The sequence below is a fragment of the Saccopteryx bilineata genome, chromosome 9 (assembly GCF_036850765.1).
Source record: "Saccopteryx bilineata isolate mSacBil1 chromosome 9, mSacBil1_pri_phased_curated, whole genome shotgun sequence".
NCBI lineage: Eukaryota > Metazoa > Chordata > Mammalia > Chiroptera > Emballonuridae > Saccopteryx > Saccopteryx bilineata.
In genome coordinates, this window is record NC_089498.1 from 51,001,013 (window position 1) to 51,021,789 (window position 20,777).

Below are 20,777 nucleotides of genomic sequence, written 5' to 3' on the forward strand. Positions count from 1 at the left end.
GAAGTATTTATGGCAGGGATCAAGGACCTTATTCTGTGGAGCACCCTGTCCACACTTTTGGGGTCACTGGGGGGTATCTTGGGCCCCTATATGGGGTATCTCATCAATACTGTTACACAGATGGTGACATATTTGGGGGAGGTAAAAGCAGTGTGGCACCGTAAGGGCGTGTGGGCTGCTGCTCATGCTGCCCCCTCACCCTGACTAACAAGGGAAACAGGCCTGGAAAGGTTACCAAACAGACGTAGGTAGATTTGATTATGGCTAGGGCAGATTAGGAAAAATTAGATGGCAAATCTAATAGAGTCCTTTCAGAGCTTTGGCAGCACCTTAAGCCAGAACAGAAGTGCCAGTTGCTGAAAAAGCAGGAGAAACGAGTGGCCCTGGAAGCTGTCAAGAAAACAGTTGGCGCCTGTGCTGTGTGGCTGCAAGAGTACCTGTTGGAGGCAGCTGGGGGCGAGGAGGGTCCCCTAGCACTGTTGTTCCACTTTGAGTAGAGGGAAGGCTGAGGGGACTGTCTGATGCGGACAGATGGGGACCAGAGGCCCCATGTGGAATTGGAAAATTGCTGGTCCCCTTCTAATGTGCAGCAGGTGTTGGCCTTAGTAGACACAGGTACAGAATGTTCCCTCCTCTATGGGAACCTAGAGTGCTTTCCTAGGACCCCAGTGGCCATTGATGGGTATGGGGGCCAAACTGTTCAAGTGAAGCCAATAACTATTCCAATGGGGATAGGAAGACTGCCTCCTAAGTCATACAAGGTATATGTATCCCTCATCCCTGAATATATTTGGGGGTAAATGTCTTATTAGTACTGTGGTTGAAAATCACAGCGAGGGAGTTCTGCCTGCAGATCTGAGTTGTGAGGGCAGTGCTTCAGGGGCATGCAGCGCACCCCTCTTGCAACTACCTGTCCCCTGGCATGTGACTAACACAAAGCAGCACTGCCTGCCAGGCAGTCATGAGAAAATCACAGGGATGATTTTCAAACTAGAAAAAGTGGGGTTATCTGGCCAGTGCACAGCCCTTACAACTCCCCGGTGTGGCCTGTGTGCAAGCCAGATGGAACCTGGTGAATGACAGATTAGAAAGAACTTAATAGCCTGACCTGTGGTGGTGCAGTGGATAAAGCATCGACCTGGAAATGCTGAGGTCACTGGTTCGAAACCGTGGACTTGCCTGGTCAAGGCACATATGGGAGTTGATGCTTCCAGCTCCTCCCCTCTTCTCTCTCTCTCCTCTCTCTCCCTCTCTGTCTCTCTCCCTCTCTCTCCTCTCTAAAAATGAATAAATAAAATAAAAAATAAAAAAAGAAAGAACTTAATAAAGTTGTCTCCTCTTTAAATGCTGCTGTTCCCTCCATAGCTGACCTAGTGGATTGGCTAAGCCATGAATTGGGGACATACCACTTTGTGGCAGGCAGATTTGAGTAATGCATTCTTTTTCTATTGATATAGCTTCAGAGAGTATCACAACCACAGCTCTGGTATGGTTAGGACAACGTACTCTATTGCCATTGCAATGGGTGAGAGGATGGGCAATGAAACCACGGAGTGGTATGGCCCAAGTGAGGTGCACGCTTGCAACAATACTGTGCTCTTAGCACCAGCCCACTGAGGGCAGAACTGCAGGAATTTTGGGGTCCCATCACCTATATGACTATAGAGGCAGGTGCGACTGGGGCTCAAGAGGCAGAACCTGAATTCAGTCCCTACCAGGAGGGGAAGGCACCCATCCCCGAGGATGCCTGGTATACTGATGGCTCTAGCAGGGCAGATGCCTTAGCCAAGGTGTGATGGTTGGAGACTGCATCCACAGGTGATGTGGCACAGTGGCTCCACTGACTTCTGTTCCATGAGGAACAGAAAATTATGTGGGCGATGGTTAAGGTGTGGAACTTGCCTGTGTACTATGCAGAAGTACTTGTAGAATGTGATCAGTGTGCTGTGTGTTCCAAGGAACACCCTCAGAGACAACTGACATCACCTGGACAGATCCAGAGGGGTTGTGTTCTGCTGACATGGTGGCATGTAGATGTCACTGAACCCTTATCAAGGGTTCAATAGTCACCTGTGTAGATACTGCCACCAGTCTGCCTACCTTGTCCGTTACCCAGAGGGCAGTCATATAGGCTCTGAACTGCCTGAGTGCTGCCTGCAGTCAGCCGCAGCTTCTTAAAAGTGTCAACAGTACCCCTTTCACTGGTTTTGTGGTGAAGCAATAGGATCAAGACCTGGGGGTAGACTGGAAGTACCATGTTTCCTACTACACACAGGCCATGGATATCATTGAGCAGTATAATGGACTCTTTAAGCAAGGACTGCGGCAAGAGGGATGCACCAGCTCCCTCATTGGATGGGCATACTACTTGTGGACAGAACTCTGGATTTTTGAAAGAGAACTCTTCCATGGGTGCCTGGCACCTGTGGAGGTTCTTGTGGATCAGGTAGATGCTCCCATCCAGTTGTAGATAACACACCAGGACACTACTCAAGCTGGGCTTTGGGCGGCAAGGCAACGTGCTCCTGCTTGACCCAACAGCCCTCCTTAAAGGCCAATGGCTTCAATGGTGGACATAGCCCTGGACTGTACTGGCCTTTCACCTATGTTAACTCCCTGGGCAACCAGCACCTGGCCGCCTAAGGTAGAAGACTACCATTATCCCTTGAACGCTCAAGAAGATATCATTGTGAAGGGCACATTTGTAATTTCCCTGTGGCCTATAACAAGTTCTCTCATTTTGCTGCACATAGAACCAGAAGATCCTAGTATATAAGCCAATAAGATTTGGTATGCCCACCCAGGGTGGCCTCTGGTACCTGCTACTGTATTGTCTGTGGACAAAACTCTGGCTGTTATTCTACCAGAAGGGAAAGATTTGCCTCTCTTGGTACCATAACAACTCTCTTTTTTCATCCATAGCTTAGTGCTGGCAAATTCCTTGGTGGTCATTGTAAGCCAGGCCTTGCATATCCTGGCAGAGGAGACCTAAAAGGTAGAGCTCTAAACTTGGGAACCCCTCCAAGAATGGTGGACATTTTTAGCAGTGGGCTTGCACACCACCTTGATTGTCATTTTTGGTATAGCTTGTGCCTCAGTAGTCTGTTGCTGTAGTCTCTACTGTTTCTGTGGGATATGGATGCATTGTACCTCACTCCTCACACAGGGACCATTGCAGAAGATACCTGTCGTGTAGACCGTGAGGTGAGCAACCCTAAAGGGGTGGAGTGTAGGGGAAAATACTGCAGTTAGGCTTGCTATATTGTTTTCCAGCTGCAGTCACATTGCATAATTAGTGATGTGTGCATATACTATATACTCTCTATGGGATAATATAGCTTTTGAAGAGTTTATTCATTCTACATTGCAATGGACAACATACCCTATTTCTAATAAAACTGATAATAATCTCTCTATAAAATATCTGATTCATATATTTAATTTTAAGAAAATTCTTTACTTTCAGGATTCATGATAGGATAGCTGGAGCTTCAAGTTCTAAATTTCTTCAGTGCATAGACTGAATATTTTTCAGAACCCAGTCTATGAAAACTTCAGGGAACTTAATTTATTCTGAGATAAATAAGGATAGTTTTAAAAAAAGATAGCATAACCAAAAATATATAGTGAAGTTTAAGAGCAAAAAACCCTCCACCACCACAACAGTAAGCATTTGTTGCCTTTGCTAAGGAACACAGTAGCATGTAGGAGGGGGTAAGGAAGATGCAGTTTTGAGCAAGAGGTTGCTAACCTGGCAGAAGTTTCCTCCGGGCCATGGCGGCTGCCCTGTGACTCTGGTATTCCACAAACGCAAAACCTCGGTTTTTTGTTTTATCTGCAGCACTTGGGTAGACAATGATGTCAACAACTCCTTCGGTTACCTTCTTCATCTCTGATAAGATTTCTTCTCTCTTTTTGGTTTTTGGAATTCCTCCAACAAACAATCGGCAGTTGTCCACGCTGGCACAAACCCCTAAGAGACGTCCATTTCTGCAAAAAGAACAAACATCTGATTGGTGAGGATCCAAGTGTGATTAAGGTTTAAGACAGAAGTTGAAAAAATATGGTCCTGCACCTGATATGGTGTATAGACATGAGATGTTTGGTCTTTACAGTGAGCAAATTATTTTTGGAAAGTCATGGCTGCTTTTGAGAAATTGGAAAATCTGTCAACATTTGCTCTCTCTATTTTTTTTTAAAGGTATTTTGGAGCTGAATAGCATCTGCTGTTTTTAGATTAGATGTGGATTTGCCAGTTGTCAATTCTCACCCCTTCCTAAAACATCCTCAATGCAGAGGTCTTTCTACCTGCCCACATTACCCATGTCCTAACCAGCCCTGCGGGTGTTTGAGTTCTGAATTCGCAATCCCTGCTGTTTCCTTTCTTTCCATCCCAATTGGGAAGCTATTCTAACATGACTGCTATTAAAATAGTCCCTTATGCTTGAACAGATTTTTTTTATATTATCTTATTTGGCCTCTACAAAGAGCATTTGAGTACACAAAGGTGTTATGTCCATTTTTCCCATGAAGAACTCGTGACTCCAGGAAATTAAGTGATTGGCAGATTCTTAGTTCAGTTCCTGTTTCTTCCATTGAATGCTGTTACTTAGTATCAAGTCGAAGCACAACTTCCTGGGCAGACAGTATATTGATTAAACATTTTTGGGAAACATTTGGCAAAATGTATCAAAAATCTCCAGTGTGTATAACCTTTTACCAAATATTATCCCTTCTGAAAGTGACCTTAGGAAACAGATATACAGCAAGTATATTGTATAAGGATATTTATTACTTTTATTTAAAATAGCATGCCTCCAAGTGGGAAATGAGCAAAAGATCCCAACATATAGGACTAGTTTAATGTATCTCAATTGAGATGTTACTCACTTTGGGGCTGGAAATTTCCTCATTGTGTATCATAATACGGTATATTTGTCACCCTGTTTCTTACCCACTAAATACTAGTAATTACCTCATTAGGTCACTGAGAAATGCCTCTTCACTTTTCTAAATATCCCCTAGGGTGGACAATAATGCTGCTGCCTTAGAATCACCAATTACCAAAAGGCATTCATAGTATAGAATGATCTATACTATGGGACCATTGCAGAAGATACCTGTCGTGTAGACCGTGAGGTGAGCAACCCTAAAGTTTACTACATGGTAATGTAGTAGCACATTTATTGGTTAAAAAAAGCAGTTTACAATGAGCTGCTGGGTTTTAAAAAAAGACTACAAATTAAATATGTGAAAAGGCTATTTTGATTAAAACTGTATAGAAAATTTAGAAAGGCAGTAAAAGTCACATAGCGATTATCTTTGGGCAACGGGTTTATGGAGGAGTCATTTAACTTTTATTACTTTGTAGGGTTTTTGTTTTGCGTGTGTTGCTGCTTAGGCTGTGTGACTTTTATAATAATACATGGTTTTTAAAAATAAGTCAGATTTCCTTAACAGAAACTTCATGGTTGTTATGATTAACAATGCTCATCCAGGATAGTGGGAGACTGCTGAGTTCTTGAAATTGGTGGCTTTTGTCTGTGTGCCAGGTACTCTGGTCAAGGTTGGGCCACTGTCTTCATTGTCTTCTCTGCTTTTCTGAAGAACCAAGGACCATATAGCAGATCCGTGACAGGTCCCTCTCCATTGCTCTAGGAGCATGGATTTGGGTGTGTGTGTGAAGGAAGGATTGATATATTAATCTTTCAGTTTTTTAAAAATACTTCACTTTAAAAAATGCTCCATCCTAGATATTATCTCTCCATGTATAAGACGCACCTTAATTTGGGGACCCGAAATTTGAAAAAAATATATTACATTAAGTTATTGAACTGAAGTTTTATTCATCATAAAATTCATACAACTCATCACTGTCAAAACTCCCATCCATTAGCTTGTCCTCATCCGTGTCTGATGATGAATCACTGTCTTCATATATTGCCTCGTCCTCAGTTCCATCTATGGCATTTGAAATGCCTCACTTCTTAAATGTCTTGACAACTATCTCAATCTTGATATTATCCCAGGGTCTTTTCACCCAGGTACAAACTTCTCCTATAGTTGATTTTTTCACTCTTCCGGCTGGTGTCAAATTGTCATCAGCAATTCTTCTTGTCTCATGATGAACCATCTTTGTGGACACAGTTATTCCAATTGCCCTTTGCTGTTCAATTTGTATCTTTAACTCCCTCTCTACACCAGGCCATTTTGCTGACTTGCCTCTCATGGCCTTCTTCTGCCCTGTCGTTTTCAGTAGGGTTTCTTCTTCCCGTAGCCAGTCTCAGATTGATTTCTCAGTTGCAGGAGAACCAAATTTACATTCAGCAGCACAATTTCCATTTACTTTTGCAAACTGGATCACTTTTTTTTTTTTTTTGTATTTTTCTGAAGCTGGAAACAGGGAGAGACAGTCAGACAGACTCCCGCATGCGCCCGACCGGGATCCACCCGGCACGACCACCAGGGGCAATGCTCTGCCCACCAGGGGGTGATGCTCTGCCCCTCCAGGGCATCGCTCTGTTGCGACCAGAGCCACTCTAGTGCCTGGGGCAGAGGCCAAGGAGCCATCCCCAGCGCCCAGGCCATCTTTGCTCCAATGGAGCCTTGGCTGTGGGAGGGGAAGAGAGAGACAGAGAGGAAGGAGGGGGGGTGAGTAGAGAAGCAAATGGGCACTTCTTCTATGTGCCCTGGCCGGGAATCGAACCCGGGTCCCCCGCTCGCCAGGCCGACACTCTACCACTGAGCCAACAGGCCAGGGCCCAAACTGGATCACTTTTAATTTGAATTCAGCACTGTATAAAAATATTTTCTGAGCCATTTTTGGACAGAATATGGCAAAATGTAACCTACCATAATATACCGGCAACAAGTGCAAAACAGTGAGCTCAAAGACAACAATGCACGAAAAAGCGGAAATGCAAGTAAAATAATCTACAACCACTGTGTAAGATGCACCCAGTTTTTAGACCCCAATTTTTTTAAAAAATAGTGTGTCTTGTACATGGGGAAATAAGATACTTAGAAATGATTATTTTTGATTTTTGAGGGCTGGTTATATATCAGTTACCAGCAGGGGGAGCCTAGAGGTTCCATGTCCTATTTTTAAACCTGTGTGGTTTGTCAGGCACCTTTCCCAGAATTGCTTGGAGAAGAAAAAGCATCTCTCAAAAGCTGAGGGCCCAACTTTAGTGTCTCCAGAAGCCAGGCATTTAGATGATGCTCAGTGAATATTTGATGAGGAGGAGGATGCTTGGACAATTGTGAGTCTTTTCTGATAAGAACCTTATCTATCCCCTGGTAAAAGCAAATCAAGGGTTATTCTCTTCTCTGCAAGAGGTTCTCTCTCTGGCCGATTCCACTGACCCACGGCATGGTAGAAGTAGATGAGGTTGGCTCTGGGGTGTCTATTCTGCTTGCTCACATTCCATTTATCCTATTCCTTAAGTTTTAAAGCCACTCCGTGCCTTCATCTTGCAACTGACATGCAAGCTGAACTTTGGAGTTGCCATCAACTTTATATTTTTAAATGCTTTGTCATATTAACTTTCCTTCCTTCGCTCCCTCCACCTCCATCACCATCACTATCACCATCACCATCACCATAACAATCATCAGCAGACATTTATAGAACATCTGATATGTGTCAGCTTTATGTACATTATCTCATTTATTTTTTATAACATCCCCATAAAGCAGGTATATTTTTATTTCTGTTTTATAGATAAAGACACTAAAATTCACAGAGAATACTGTTTCTTATCAGTGACTCTAGTGGACTGATCAGACAGTAGTCTCCCCTTATCTGTAGTTTTATATTACATGGTTTTAGTTACCTGTATCAACCGAAGTCTGAAAATATTAAATGGAAAATTCTTGAAATCAACAATTAATGAATTTTAAATTGTGTGGCATTCTGAGTAGTGTGATAAACTCTCATACTGTCTCGCTCCCTCCTGCCTGCATGTGAACCATACCTTTGTCCAGTGTATCCCCAATGTGTGTGTGAGACTTGCCCATTAATCAACTAATAGTGGTCTGAGTTAAAAAAAACAACAACAACAACTGTCGCGGTAGTAGAGGGCTTGTGTTCAAGTAACCCTTGCTTTACTTAATGGCTCCAAAGCCATTCACATAACTTTTATTACAATATATGGTTATAATTGTTCCATTATATTATTTATTGTTGTCACTCTCATACTGTGCTAAATTTGTAAATTTAGTTATGTATGTATAGGAAGAAATAGTATGTAGAGCAGGGGTAGTCAACCTTTTTAAACCTACTGCCTACTTTTGTATCTAACATGTTAGTAATAAAATTTTCTAACCGCCCACCGGTTCCACAGTAATGGTGATTTATAAAGTAGGGAAGTAACTTTACTTTATAAAATTTATAAAGCAGAGTTACAGCAAGTTAAAGCATGTTCCACTACCACCCATAAAAAAGCTAGAATGCCCACTAGGGGATGGTAGGGACCAGGTTGACTACCACTGCTGTAGAGGGTTTGTGGTACATGGCATCTGCCGGGGCCTTGAAACATATCCCCCATCAGTAAGCACAGGGCCTATTGTATTCATATTTATACCCTGTGTATTTTCAAATACTGTTGACAGACTTCAGTGGGTAGCTGGTTACCTAGATACAGCATAGCTGCTGATTCCCTACATAGCCATTTCTACATCCACTCAATTTAGAAGCCATTTTGGGAATAACCCTTACTGTTAAAATGTCCAGGTTTCATGAAAGACCAATGAATGGGATATCTCCCAATCCCTGACACCATATACCTATAATACTAAATTTTTATAGCCCTTTCCAAAACACTTTACTCTCCAGATGGTCTCTAACTTAAGATGATTTGACATCATTTTTTTACTTTACAATGGTATAAAAGCCATAATCATTCAGTAGAGACTGGCTGGGCTAAGCTATGGAATTCATTAGATTAAATGCTTTTTAACAAGATAGTTCCAGGTTATAATGGGTTTATTGGGACATAACCCCTTGTAAGTCGAGGAGCATCTGTATATTATTTCATATGACGGTTGCTCAGCACCATCTTTGTGTGATCCAGGTACTAACGATAAAACAGATGCTGGAAAAGATCAAGGATTTGTCCCAAGGAACCTGTGCTAGACTGCAGATCCCCTGACTCCTGCTCCAAACAATGTTCCACATACCAGGCAGAGATCTTTTGGATCCATGGAGGCATGTATCAGAGGAGAGCTCTCTTTATATTTTCTCCAAGAATCTGCTCCAGAATCCAACCTTGGGACTGAGTGACTAGGCTAATAGTAGTTGCCAAATCTAACTAGATTTTTTTTGTGGCCCAGAGGTTTAAGGAAAATACCCCAGTAGTTGATTGAATTATAGAATTAGAAGACTAACACATGGCTTATTTTGGGCCTGTAGAAGGTGAGAGAAAAATAATGGTAGAAATCCACTCTCTCTGTGTTCATCAAATGTGAGATTTCATCACTGTGAAGGCACATCTCCATTTCAGAAAGGAAATATATGTGAAAAGCTACATCTTATAATCAATAAAATGTGAAAATATATAGTAGTACTATCAATAATTTATTGACCTATTACTGTGTTTGAAACACTGGGCTAAACATTTAAAAATCTCTATAATATCTCCACCATAAAACCTATGAAATAACTGTTATTATCTCTACTTTATAGGTGAGGAACTGGAGGCTCAGAGGGGTTAAGTTACTTGTTAGCACTCAAGTGAAGCCTGTCTGATGCAAAGCTATTGCTTTTCAACTGCTACTCTCCACCCAGGCCGTCCTTTAAGAAAGGATTTATGACAGCTCCCTCTCCAAGTGAAAGATTGAGAACTCAGACCTTTCATGAAGTTAGCTCTGTTACCAGCATATGAAAACCAGTTATTGATGGTACAGACATTTATGGCCTGGAAACCTCCACTAGTCCCGTGGTTTCAAATGTTATTTCTATTTGGCTGACCCTAACATTTATATTACAACTATGAACTCTCTCCTGACTTTGATATCAGACAGTCACCTTTTCAACATCTCCCCTAGAATCTTTAATGTGCATCTTAAATGTAAATTGTCTCCCAAAGAGCTCTTCTTATTTCTTGCAATTCTCCCAGTTTTGTTTTGTTTTTTCCCATCTCAATGACACTGTCACCTCCACAGATAACTTGGGCCAACATCTTAGGTTTCCTCCCTGAATTCTAAACACGCACTCTAAATTCAATATTTAGCCAGACTCATCTATACTGCTCACAAAAATTAGGGACTATTTCAAAATGAATATAAAACGATAAAATATCCCCTAACTTTTGTGAGGAGTATATTCAAACTCAAAAATGTACCCCAAATCTGATCCTTTTTACACCTTTACCACGAACCACCCTGTGCAACCGCCACCGTCTCCTGCCTGGATCTGCCCTACGGCCGACCCTTCTCACTGGCTTCCCTCTTTCAGTCCTTACCCTGCTGCTTGGTCCATTCTTCACCAACAGCCACAGTATTATTTTAAAAAGCATGAATCTCATTAAAATTCTTCTATGATTTTCTCTTTTTATTAGAATAAAATTTAAGTTCTTAAACATGGAGGACTTAAAGCTCTCCAACTGTATTGACTGCAACTCTCAATTTTTTTTGCTGGGTTTTTTTTTTTTTTTTTTTTTACCACATTGGCTTTCTTTCTGTCTCTCAGATGCATTTCCTTTAAGATCTTTGCACCTGCTGTGCTTTCTCTAGAATAATCTTCCTCAGGGTATGACTGTCATGGCTGCCCCTTTTCATTCAAGACTCAGGTAAAATTTTACTTTCCCAGAGAATATTTTCTTTTCTATTACTTTTTTCTTTTGACGGACAGAGAGAGTCAGAGAGAGGGACAGATAGTGGCAGACAGACAGGAAGGGAGAGAGATGAGAAACATCATTGTGATACTTTAGTTGTTCATTGATTGCTTTCTCATATGTGCCTTGACCAGGGGGCAACAGCAGGGCAAGTGACCCCTTGCTCAAGCCAGCGACCTTGCACTCAAGTCAACAACCATGAGGTCATGCCTATGATCCCATGCTCAAATGGTGAGCCTGCACTCAAGCCAGTGACCCCATGCTCAGGCTGGTGAGCCTATGCTCAAGCTGGCATCCTCAGGGTTTTGAACCTGGGTCCTTTGCATCCCAGTTTGATGTTCTATCCATTGTGCCACCACCTGGTCAGGCCCAGAGTATATTTTCTTAAATACACCAAGTTATAGTAGCCACCTCCTCCCACAACTTTATCCCATTTTCTGGTATTATTACTTTTTTATCCTCTTTTAAATATCTTATACGTCCCCTTGCTTACTAGGAGGACAAGAAAATATACCTAGATATATTTCTAATATTTTAAACAATTACCAAGCACATATAAATGAAATAGATAAATTGATAAATTTTGTTGGCTTTGCGCATTGTACAGAATTTGGTTTGTCACTTTATATGCGTTGATATTAAACGTATATTTCATTAAACTGATTTTTCCCAAGGAAAAGAATTAACTTATTTATGGTTTGGCTACTTTTTGCATTTACTATATTAGATAAACGTGATAGAAAAACAGATACAGGTACATTTTCTGATTTACTTTTTATCTAGAAGAGGAGGGTCTTACCTAATTTCATAATTATTAAGTTGCTTGATTGCATTCTTGGCTTCTTGTTTATTTGAGAATGTTACAAAGGCATATCCTCTATTGTTGCCATTAAAATCCATCATCATTCTCATTTCATAAATTTTACCAATCTATAAGTAATGGAAAAAGAGAAATTTATATTTATGCATTTGTACTTCCAAATGAACACACGCATGCATGTGTGTGTGTGCACACACACACAAACACACACACAATGTTTTCTGAAGTCTGTCACTGCCATTATTTAGAATTTTCATCCCAGGTGGAATGGTTTGCATATTTTCATACTGGGTTCAGGTCCATTATCTGATTTATGGGCAAAGTCAAGCTAAATAAACAAAACAAAATAAAACAAAAATGTTTAGAAGTAGCATTTCAGCCTAAGTTAACAGAGCAAATGATCTTTCACTACACAACTATCTGGGGATTTATACAATATCTTATGGATACGAAAACACATTTGTCATCAGAAGTACAATTTCTTGATAGATTTCCCCCTGCCCTCTCCATTGGTCTCTGAAGTCTCCTTAGTTTTATCTTCATTTGTTAATACTCTACCATTGATATTTAGAATAAGAACCAGGAAACTAATTTGGAACTTTGCTAAACCTTCTTAGCTGTCTTTTCCCACCACCATGAAATCAAAATGAGTACAGAAGATGTATTTCAGAGGATGGTCTGGGAGCCCTGTCATTTTCATCATCTGCTGAAGGTAAACACTAGTCCTAATACAACTAACCCAGGGCCAGGACCTCCACTCTAGGAGGGTACTCACTATTCCTCTGGCTCCAACTCTTCTGCTTTGCCTATATACTACTCCCTCCTGATACTTCAAACGTTCTCCAGAAATATAGACTTAGCAATTCATTATTGATGGCTGCCATAAAAAGAGTGGCCCCAAAAGAAATGAGGGGCAGGTATGAGAAGAAGAGGCATCCCTCATATGCTATTAACACTGGTTGGTTACCCCTTTTCTCAGTCTCAACCCACCCCGTGGTATTCAGTGCGGGTCAGCTATTTCATCTGGACTCATTAGGAAACAGTTCAGGCATGTTTCACCTCTGTGTTTCAGGTGTTTCTAGGTGCTCATTTTTAGATTCAGGATATAACATCCTTACAGGATTAAGTCTTCATAAATTGCTCACATATTAAGTGGGATTGTATGTACTAAATTAGGAGCAGTTCTAAATCTGAGGCTGAGTTACACACACACACATGCACAACTGATTTTGGCATTTAGGGAAAGAAATAGCTAAATTCTAATTTTTGCTAAATGTTTAAGGAATATAGCTATTTAAACACCCTTTGATAAATTATTTAAAATAATGGTTAATTTTGAACTCTGTCTTTAATTTGGGGCTAGGTAAGAAAATATCACTTGGAATTAAAACTGAGGAAATTTATTTATTAATAATTATATAATTACTTTGAGACCTTTAATAATGTAACTAATTTCATTGACAGAAAGGCAGACAAGAAATTGAAACTTGCAGAAAAAAAATTTCATTCTGGGTCAAAATGTATAAACACATGCTTGAGCTGCAACAAACCTACCCATTCTTTTTATGTAAAAATGTTGCACACACATTAATATCAGGTTGGAGCAATATCTTTTTTAGACAGGCTGTTGTAGTGTTATTGTATAAGGATACACATGTTGAGCTTGCAGGGAGATGGCATGCCAGAGAAGATAGGGGATTGAGTTAAGAATTGAAAGTTATCAGCAGTGATGTCAGTAACAGCTGATGTCAAACTGTGAGTAACAGGTCAAAGAGCTGAGACAATCACTAACAGGTAGGAAGGTTTTAACTGCTTAAGGAAGTGTGATTGGAAGAGAAACCATCACTGGCAAGGAAAAATGAGAATGAAATTAAAGTGAAGAGAGTAATACTTTTCCTATGAAAGATAAGAATATTTAAATTTGGACTTACTTTTTCACATAGTGGTATAAGTTCATCCTCAAAAAGATCTCGCGGAAGTTTCCCGATAAAAATTTCACAGCCCCTTTCTGGGGGTGCAGCATCCCAACCAGGTGGAGGGCCACCATATTTTCTTTGTCCATTTTCCTGAAAATCCAGGGTACATTGTATGAGGGAGAGAAGAATACAAGAGATCTTTAGCTGAAATTTCTCAATTATTTTTTATAAATAATTCACAGTAAGAAACATTTATCATTTACAAATAATAATTGACTATTCAGAGGATAAAAATTATAGAAGTCTCTTTTGTGTGGATTTTATAACCGTGCTCTATGCTTCGGTGATTTGCTTGAGATGAACATGTGAAATCTTATAAAGTACTGAAAAATATAAGGGGTTATTATTTTTTTTTTGTTATCTTTCAAATCACCAAAGCCTGCTGCTCATCAAAGGATCTGCCTGTAATGGGGATGTGCTCTGAAGGCTGTGTGATGTGGTGATGAATGTTCTGGAGCTGGACTACTTGAGTCTATGACTCACAAGCTGTGGGTCTTGGACAAATAACTTCTCAGAACCTGTTTCCTCAGATGCAATGGGAGAATAATCTTAGCTTTTGATTAAGGAGATAATGCATCAGATATGGATGGTACAGCTCTTGGCATGTAATACATATTTATTCATTATTAATTCCCTTCTTGCCTCCTTGAATTTAGGTTTCTTCATATGCCAAATAAGGCAGCAACAAGACCCAAAATAGAAACATTGTGAAGATTACCGTTGGAAGGAGTGGCTGGATAATTTAAGGGGTAGCTGGGGAGAGATTTCAATCTATTTTCAAAGCTGACAAAATGGTGCGAGTTGCTTACTAATGTTGGATCTCTTTGTGGGGAATAATGTTATTCTCTATCCAGAGAGAATTAGATTCTATTTTTTCCTTTACCCTAACAAACACTTGGTTAATTTAATGTCCTTATTTGAGGAGTAATATTGGTGCTTCTCTGCAATATTACCTATATTTTTCTAGAGATTAAAGACATAAAAGTACCTTGAGGCCCCCAAATGAAGTATAGGCCTAACCCACCATTGTTGATTTGCTGGGGAAAGGTAAATTTCCTTTCCACTTAGGCATAGCCAGGACTCTGTCGTTGTGCTTTGTAATTTTTAAAGAAAGGAAACTATAAGGGACCAAATATCAGTATGCATTACTAACTTCTACAATTACCACTTAAAAAATTTTATACTATAACATGATACATGTTGGAAAAATCAGTAATGTATAAGGTAAAAAGAAAAATTCCCAAATGCACCACCCTACCCATCATAGAAGTATTGTTAAAAATTTCACTGCCTTTCCAATACTTTTTATGTATATTTAAAAAAGACATGGTAGTTGTTCCCCTCCACCCCCCCCACAGGGACAGAGAGAAAGAGTCAGAGAGAGGGATAGATAGGGACAGACAGACAGGAACAAAGAGAGATGAGAAGCATCAATCATCAGTTTTTCGTTGCAGTACCTTAGTAGTTCATTGATTGCTTTCTCATATGTGCCTTGACCGTGGGCCTTCAGCAGACTGAGTAAACCCTTGCTCGAGCCAGTGACCTTGTGTCCAAGCTGGTGAGCTTTTTGCTCAAGCCAAATGAGCCCACACTCAAGCTGACGACCTCGAGGTCTCGAACCTGGGTTCTCTGCATCCCAGTCCGACACTCTATCCACTGCGCCACCGCCTGGTCAGGTGACATGGTAGTTGTTTAAAAACATTGTTTCATACAATAGTCATTCGAAGCCAAAGTAAGACAGCTTCTAGCGTCATTGATAAATCTTTATATGTACCAACTTGAGTCCTTCTCAGTTATTTAATGTGTTAGCACAAAGGCTTTTTGGATGACAGTATTTAAATGATATCTGTGATTGTGATTACTTTTTAAATCTTAATGATTTATATTGTATTATTTTAAATTAAAAAAATGTGTGATGGATGTTTTTACCTTGTCTTGATTACTTTGTGCTTTAAATGACTGGATATTTTTAATTTTACTAAATATTTAAATATTTGCTTCAAGAGTTTTTTATATTTTTTCTTCCCCTATATTTTTGCAAGATTATCCAGTAGTTAATATTTATTATCACTGAGAAATCTAAGAAATAACATGTTTCATATTTTTATTTTAAAAAAATTAAGAACCCAGTAAGCTGTATCTCAACTAAGAATTCCTTGAAAAGTATAAATATCATATTTTCAGAGACATATTAAAGATTTTATTTACATACCTTCTGACAAGTGCCTATCTAGCCCTTACTGCCAGACACTATTCTAATCCTCAGATATCTTCATGGGTTATGAATTTTTACTATCCTCATTTTACGAGACACATGGAAGCCCAGAGAGATTTAAGTAGTTTGCTGAATCATGTAATTAGGAACTGAATTCAGGATTTGAACTCAATCTGGTTTCAGAGTTTATTAGTTACGTTTTCTTTCTTGATAATGGAGACTTCATCATTTGTAACAGATCTATGCTTAATATTTATTTATAAAAAATTTATCATGCCATTACATTACAAACTCTGTTGCATTTAAAATCGTTTTCAACTTTCAATCATTTTATTACACAATTTTTTTAGAGGGGAGGACATCTCAGTTCTACTGCTCACATAAAGGCATATTTCAATTTGCCAAACCACAGTCTACCTCCTTGGGTCAACTCTCATCATTTGTTTGATGGTGATGCCACTGAGGCTATTTTTACATATCTTGAAGATCTAGACGTACTATTCAGTGGATTACTGAAGAGCACCTAGGATGAATTTGGCAGCATTTTTACTCTTCTTGTTGGGGAAACCAAATTTGCACCTCACAATAGTAAAGTGGCTATTGCAGAATTTCTGATTTGACAAGCTTTGTCTGATAATTTGAAAATAAATAGGCAATGAGCATATTAGCCTTTTTAAATTTTCCCTTCAACTTTCCTTCTTGCTATAATTGCTAAAAATGTCACCAGACAATTTTTTGCAAATCATGTGTGTGAGGTGATTCATCTGCTTATGAGCCAAAGTGATTGGACAGGAAATCTTATTAATTGTTTTTCTTTGGTTTCTATAAACACTTGAAATAAATTTCCCAAGAATATGTTTTGGGATCACAAAAGGTCTGACTGGTTCAGAGATGCCACAGAGTTCATTCACTGGGCGAGGCTTGCTTTGTGAACCACCCACCAGGCTTGGAATGCATCAGTGGTGGAGATCCAGGCCAGTTTAAGACAGGCACTGGGTGTTCGTTGGACATGGGGTCAGAGTATCTGTCCATTACTCAGAAAGGACAGTTGGGAGCTAGATTGCTAGTATTTTGGGCACTATTTTTATAGTCAAATTTAAAATAGATAAAGCCAGTTATAACTGCTTTCTCCTCTCCTGTCTGATGTCCTTCTCATGGAATGCATTCCCTGCAGCAGCACAAATGTATTAATAGTTCACAAAGAAAGAATATAGGATTTTGTTTTCCATGAGAGAATGTTAATTCAACTCTGGAAATTTTTATTTTCCCAGTTGAAGACTTGGAAATCATTCACTCTCTGTAGTCTCATACGAATAGATGAGAAACTTCAACCACGTAAGTTAAAAATTGAAGACCTAATTCTAACTATAAATCCAGTGGCTTTAACTTAAGTATAATATACCAAGGCTACCCAGGAACTTCTGTGTGTATGTCAAGAGTTTTTGGAAGTTTCTTCTGTCACAGATATTATAAGTTTGTCATGATGAAACCATAGAGTCTTTAAGGGATTGTGTATACCATTTTCTTGACCTTGAATAAAACCACACAGACTTTAACAAATGATTCTAAGAAATACATTTTAGCATGAAAGTCAGACAGATGGTGAACATTTTGATCAACTGGCATCTGAACTTATTATACAACTAGAGAATCTGGGCCAAACAACCTTCTCCTACAGGATTTTAAAAAGCCGGATACTTGCTTTTCCAGCTTTTTTTTTTTTTTTTGCAGCTGGAACAGTCATAATTATAAATGAAGTTTTAAAATAAAGTTAAGTTCTGGTGCAGAAGTTGTAATATTGCAAACTTTAGTTTTGAGTGTTCTGTAATGGTGGATGCATTCTCATATTATTCCGGATTTGTGATATAGTTTTAGGGTTCATTACTACAAACTTACCCTTGAATCTGGTTCTTCAAATCAAAAGTTTACGTGAACCAATATTCTTTCAATAGACTCTTTTTCTGCTTTATCAACCAAAATTAGCTGTTACAACTTGCACATAACAGTAACAGCAGCAAACAAACAAACAAAATTCTGCTAAAACAACAGCTAACCCTAACTGAGTGGGGCACTGTGCTAAATGCTTCACCTGTATTAATGCATTTAATTTTCTCAACAAACCTATGTGGATGATACTACTTACTTTCGATTTATAGATGAGGACTCCAAGGCACAGAATGTGTCCAGATTCATACAAAGAGTGAGTGACAATGACAGTTCTTTGTATCCTGAGTCCATGCTTGTAGTCATGACATTATTTTCCTCTTGTTTTTATATTAACCTTATATACTCATTATACAAATGAGGAACTGAGTCCAGAGAAATTATGTAAATTATCTGAAGTCACACTGGTTTAATTTATTACAGACAACACTAGAACAAAGGACTTAACAATTCTTGATCTGGTAAACTTCATGGTGTATATGCTGCTCAAAAGTCACGATGACTTTTCATGCTTACCAGCCTCATAATTCAGCATGTTAGGTGTTACACCTACTTTCTTGTTCAACTTCACCGAACATGGAGACCAGATGGCTTGTTGTTACCCATAAATGAGTCCATTCATAAACTGGAAGAACATTAATGAATGAACCCTCATTCAGTCTGTTTTTGTTTTCATGAATAGTAATTTCAATTCCTTTCATGATTCTTTGGAAATTTTATATTCTAAAGCTGTAATTATCTTTGTGGTTTTGTTTGGTTCTTTGTTTTTTCTTTGCCAAGAGGGAAGAAACTATGTATATTCCTTTCCTAAACAGCTTTCAGATCTTCTCCTGTCCATTTTCCAATGACTACATATTTATTTCTGCTCCTTTTCTCTCAGGTGCTGCACAATATACCCAGAGTAGGTGACATTTATAGCCTTCTTAAGCGTGACAGTCACCAGGGCCACACCCAGAACAGTGGTTCTATGGCAGACCCTGTGGACTGTTCTCACAGTTGATGCCGATGCATTGAGAGTGTCTCTCTGCACTGTGTCTACCGCACTTTCTGAATGAACAGTATATTTTCCCAGCTGGTGATTTGTAAGAGTGAATAAAAATCTTTATCAGACATTGTTTTGATGACTTTCCACTTTTCACTTATGTGACAGGGTTCAAGGCAAATAAATCTAAAGAACCTTAAATAAAATGTCCCAAGAGGAGTCTTAGATGTGATATTTTTGTTGCTTGAGGACAATAAACAAGGCTATAGGGAATATTCATCTTGTCAATTCTTTATAAAAACAATTACTGGTATATGTTTTATGTATTTGGTTTGTTCACCTTCATATCCTGTTAAGATCACTGACTTCATGTTGGTACATCTTATTTTTAAACAGAGAATTTTTAGAAAGCAGAATTTATTTAACTTATATACTGTGGAAATTGGCATTGCCCATTTAGTTTTTTTTACAACAATATTTGCAACGCATATGCAATATGAATGCCAGATATTATTTTTCTAAAAATAGAAAGAGCAATAACAACTGTGATATAAACGTAATTTGTAAAAATGTGGAACTACAGTTAGAAACAAAGGAAGGCAAAGCTAGGACATAAACATAGTACACAAACAGAAATTTAGCTTTGTGATCATATAGCTTAGCATTTCTAAAATGTGGTATGTGAGATGGTGTTAGGTTGTTTATAAGCCAATGTTTTATTTTAGTAGTTATGCATTTATTTTCTTGTGTATTTAAAAATATAATTATCACATAAAACTTATGACTTTTCCCTTTACATTAGAGATAAAAGGTTTACTTTTAAAATTAACTTGAATAAAAATAGTGAATTAATTTAATGAATTTTAAATAAATGATATTGGTGGTGTTTGTGGCAAAATGCACCAGGAAAAATACAAATGGCTTTTGGTCCCTGAAAAATGATCTATTTGTTTCCTTCTCCCCAAAGCCCTTCCACTTGATCTTTAAAAATGTATGATATTGTTCATCCAGGAAAACAACTATTTGTAAAATATGAATCATGTTCCCTTATCACTTTGAAAGACTGACTAGTAAAGGGCTATTTACTAGAAAAATAGTCCTAATTTGATTTCAAGTTATAAGTTTTTTTATAAAGGGAGAACTAATTTGCTATCAAACAATGCATTTAATAATATCTTTAATATTTTCCCTTTACCTCTAAGGGTTATACGTGACGAACTATGCTTTAGCAATTCAGTAGCTTGACATTTCATTAACACTCTTTAAAAAATAGCCTATATTTTGTAAAGCTTTTTATAATACAGCTTTTTGGCCAATTCATGGAAATACTAACTTCAATGATATCCTTCCACAAAACTGAAAATCAGAAAATTTCGTGTGTGTATATATGTTTCAAAGAGAATAAGTAAAATGCCAATTCACTTCCAAGATCTGTTCACATTTTGCAACAAATTTCTCATCATGATGAACCGCAAAAAATGTGTTAACAGTTTTGATACCAGGATTTGCTGTGTTCATGCCCACTTCTGGCTCAGGCTGTGCATCTTGACACACTGCTCCAATCTGCTTAAATTCTATCCAAGAAATAACTAGGTACAATTCGGTGATTGCTTTATCTATTTTGAGCCTTTATCTTTTTGGAACATAGAATTTACTCAATAGACCCATCCAAGTTTTTATTTACTTGTTTACTTTTTACTTGCCTTTTGAATTGACTAATGTTATAACAGTCAAAGATCTGGTTAAATGATATAAAGCTGTCCACATGCAGGTAAGGACATTTGTCCATGTGCAGATAAAGAACATGTAATTTGGGTAATTGCTCTCCTGTCCTTTCCTTCTTCAACATATGCCAGGGAGAATTCCATCCAATGGACTCGTTTTTATGTGAGAAACATATATGATATACACTGAGAAATTTTATATGCATTATTGTCTTTAACAGTCTATCATGACTTTAGATTCTGACAAGCTGACAATCTTGGCAAAACGCTAAATCTTCCTG

At 38.6% G+C, this 20,777-nt stretch overlaps 1 protein-coding gene across 3 annotated transcripts in view; it reads right to left on the reverse strand.

Annotated features, from left to right (window-relative positions):
- Positions 1–20,777, reverse strand: part of A1CF (APOBEC1 complementation factor) — a 98,812-nt gene that overhangs the window by 40,878 nt on the left and 37,157 nt on the right. For all 3 annotated transcript variants that reach the window (XM_066243388.1, XM_066243389.1, XM_066243390.1), the window contains exons 3-5: positions 13,587–13,721; positions 11,635–11,765; positions 3,752–3,990 (exon numbers count right to left, since the gene is read on the reverse strand). In XM_066243388.1, the coding sequence (XP_066099485.1) occupies positions 3,752–3,990; positions 11,635–11,765; positions 13,587–13,721 (505 nt within the window). The remainder of the gene's footprint in view (positions 1–3,751; positions 3,991–11,634; positions 11,766–13,586; positions 13,722–20,777) is intronic.